The sequence below is a fragment of the Palaemon carinicauda genome, chromosome 5 (genome assembly GCF_036898095.1).
Source record: "Palaemon carinicauda isolate YSFRI2023 chromosome 5, ASM3689809v2, whole genome shotgun sequence".
Taxonomy (NCBI): Eukaryota; Metazoa; Arthropoda; class Malacostraca; order Decapoda; family Palaemonidae; genus Palaemon; species Palaemon carinicauda.
In genome coordinates this window covers 110,795,375-110,797,874 of record NC_090729.1, presented here as the reverse complement: position 1 = coordinate 110,797,874, position 2,500 = coordinate 110,795,375, and the positions used below count along the sequence as shown (strand labels likewise).

Sequence of the window (2,500 nt, the reverse complement as noted above, 5' to 3'; positions counted from 1 at the left end):
TATATATATAATGTATGTTTGTGTGTGTGTGGAAATAACTTTTATAACTAGATATGCTTTAGCGTAGGCATTCATTAGTACACTTGATAGAAAATTTGTGATAAGCAAAAAATATATATACACACATATGTATACATATTTTAGTCTCAAGTCCTGGGCTTTCATTACTGCTTAAGTTTTAACAGAATCAAAAGCTTTCTCATAGTCTATACATGCTATACAAAGTGGTTGATTTTTTCATTATCTGGTTAATTACATGGATCAGTTGTTGAATACCCACTTCTAAAGCCTGTCTGCTCTCATGGTCTATCTTTCTTTCCATTCGGCCTAATATAACCTTTGTAAAAAATTTATATATTACCGAGAGTAAACTTATGGGGCGGTAATTTGTCAGGTCTTTTGTGTCTCCATTTTTTGTGAATTTGTATAATAATAAAGTTCTTCCAAGCTGTAGGTATAGAGCATTCTTTGCTGACATTTTGTATAAAGTTCAGCCAGTTCTACTACTATGGAATCTCCTCCATCTATTATAAAATAATTTTGTAAGGGCATCTTCTCCAACTTGATTTGCCTCTTTTCATGCCTTCTGATGCTTTCCTTACTTCTACTATTACTTATGGTACCAGCTCAGGTGTTTCATTATTTCATTATAAAGAATTGTATCCTCTGCAATTTTTTTTATCACTTCATCTCTTGTTGATGATATTTCAATTTCATCCTTTAAAGCAAAAATCTGTTGGTACCTTGTTCCAAGTCACCTTTTTCATCAGTTTGATGCAGCTTCCTTTCTTAAGCGTTTCCTCTATTTTCGGTTTTTATTTTGTTTATATTTTTTGGATAGTTCTGCTAATTCTACTTCATCTCATTTGGATTTTTCCCTCATTTCCAATCTTTCCTTTCTAATTTTTTTTTTTTTACTTTTCCTTGATCTTCTTTAAAAACATTCCCGCCTATTTATTGTGCTGATTCCAATAATAATGAATTTTGTTAAATTATTGTTCAATTCTCCTTTATATAACGATAAACATATAAATACATGCATACATTCATACATATATACACATAAACATACACACACAATATATATATATATATATAGGCCTATGTATATATATATATATATATATATGTATATATATATATATATATACATAGAGAGAGAGAGAGAGAGAGAGAGAGAGAGAGAGAGAGATATAGTAGTATTGCTTAAGGTGTACTTGAGTTCATTTCTGAAATAAAAAATATATAGGTACTGGTATAAGTAGATATTTCTCTCTCTCTCTCTCTGAGAGAGAGAGAGAGAGAGAGAGAGAGAGAGAGAGAGAGAGAGATAGTAGTATTGCTTAAGGTGTACTTGCGTTCATTTCTGAAATAAAAAATATATAGGTACCGGTATAAGTAGATCTCTCTCTCTCTCTCTCTCTCTCTCTCTCTCTCTCTCTCTCTCTTAACCTTTCAAACACTATGCTGGACTATAAGTAACAATAAGATTGCATCCTTCAACATGGTCTGACGGTGCTATGTATTTTTTCAAAGTGTAAAATTTCATGCGGATCCAGAAAACATGTCGCGGTACTTTCCAGTTAATGCCCCATCACTAACTTCCGATATAACACTAATACTATTTTTTAGGTTAGGTTAGGTAGGTTGGGTTAGGAGAGGTTAGGTTACTAACTAACCTAACCTAAAAATAGCATTAGGGTTATATCGGAAATGTCGGATTTAGTAGATAATAATATATATTACGTGTGCCCTCTAAGGGTGTTTTTTGTCATTACTAATATTACTACTACTACTACCATTAGGCTACTATCATTACTCTTTGATTACTAATAAAAAAAAATTATAATTCTCAATTATTATGTAGCTGATTTCAAATGCTAAAACACCCATGGCAGCTCAAATACCAATTAAAGGTACTAGGAGACTTAATTAACTAGTCAATTTGATATACGGAAATTGGGTCATGATCCCAGACATTAGGGCCAGGGAGGCCATTCAGGAAATTGATCAATGGGTAAAGTAAAAGGCAAAGAAGTTGTTACAAACCAGCTGGGCGCAGAAAGGGCTCTGCATAGATGGTAAGGAAAAGCTACAACTGCAAAGACGGTAAGTTATAGCTACAGTGCATCGTATGAAGTGAACTGACAGGAGCATCCCTCTACAGGTTCATATATTTTTTACTAAAAACCTAAGTGAATTTCATTTAAAACATAACAATCCTCAATATCAATATGTCGTTGAGTTCTCGCGGCACTACTTCAACATACAAGCAGTACCTGAGCAATTGAGAATTACTAACATTTCAATTCTCTTCCCACAGGTGATATTGCTCCTAGTGGGCCTGGTGGTCTTTGAAGTGGAGTCGGACCCACAGAATTTCGGTCTCTCGACAAACTCTGGCAGTGGCCGACGGTTTAACAGCAATTTCAACAGTGACAGATTCGGCAGCGGAAACCGTTTTAATAGCCAGTCAGGCGGAAACCGCTTCAATAGCCAG

General features: G+C 34.2%; 1 protein-coding gene across 1 annotated transcript in view; it reads left to right on the top strand.

Moving 5' to 3' along the window:
• Positions 1 to 2,500, top strand: part of LOC137640507 (uncharacterized) — a 4,018-nt gene that overhangs the window by 458 nt on the left and 1,060 nt on the right. The window contains exon 2 of the mRNA XM_068373036.1: positions 2,324 to 2,500. This exon is cut by the window's right edge and continues 1,060 nt beyond it. Coding sequence (XP_068229137.1) covers positions 2,324 to 2,500 — 177 coding nt within the window. The remainder of the gene's footprint in view (positions 1 to 2,323) is intronic.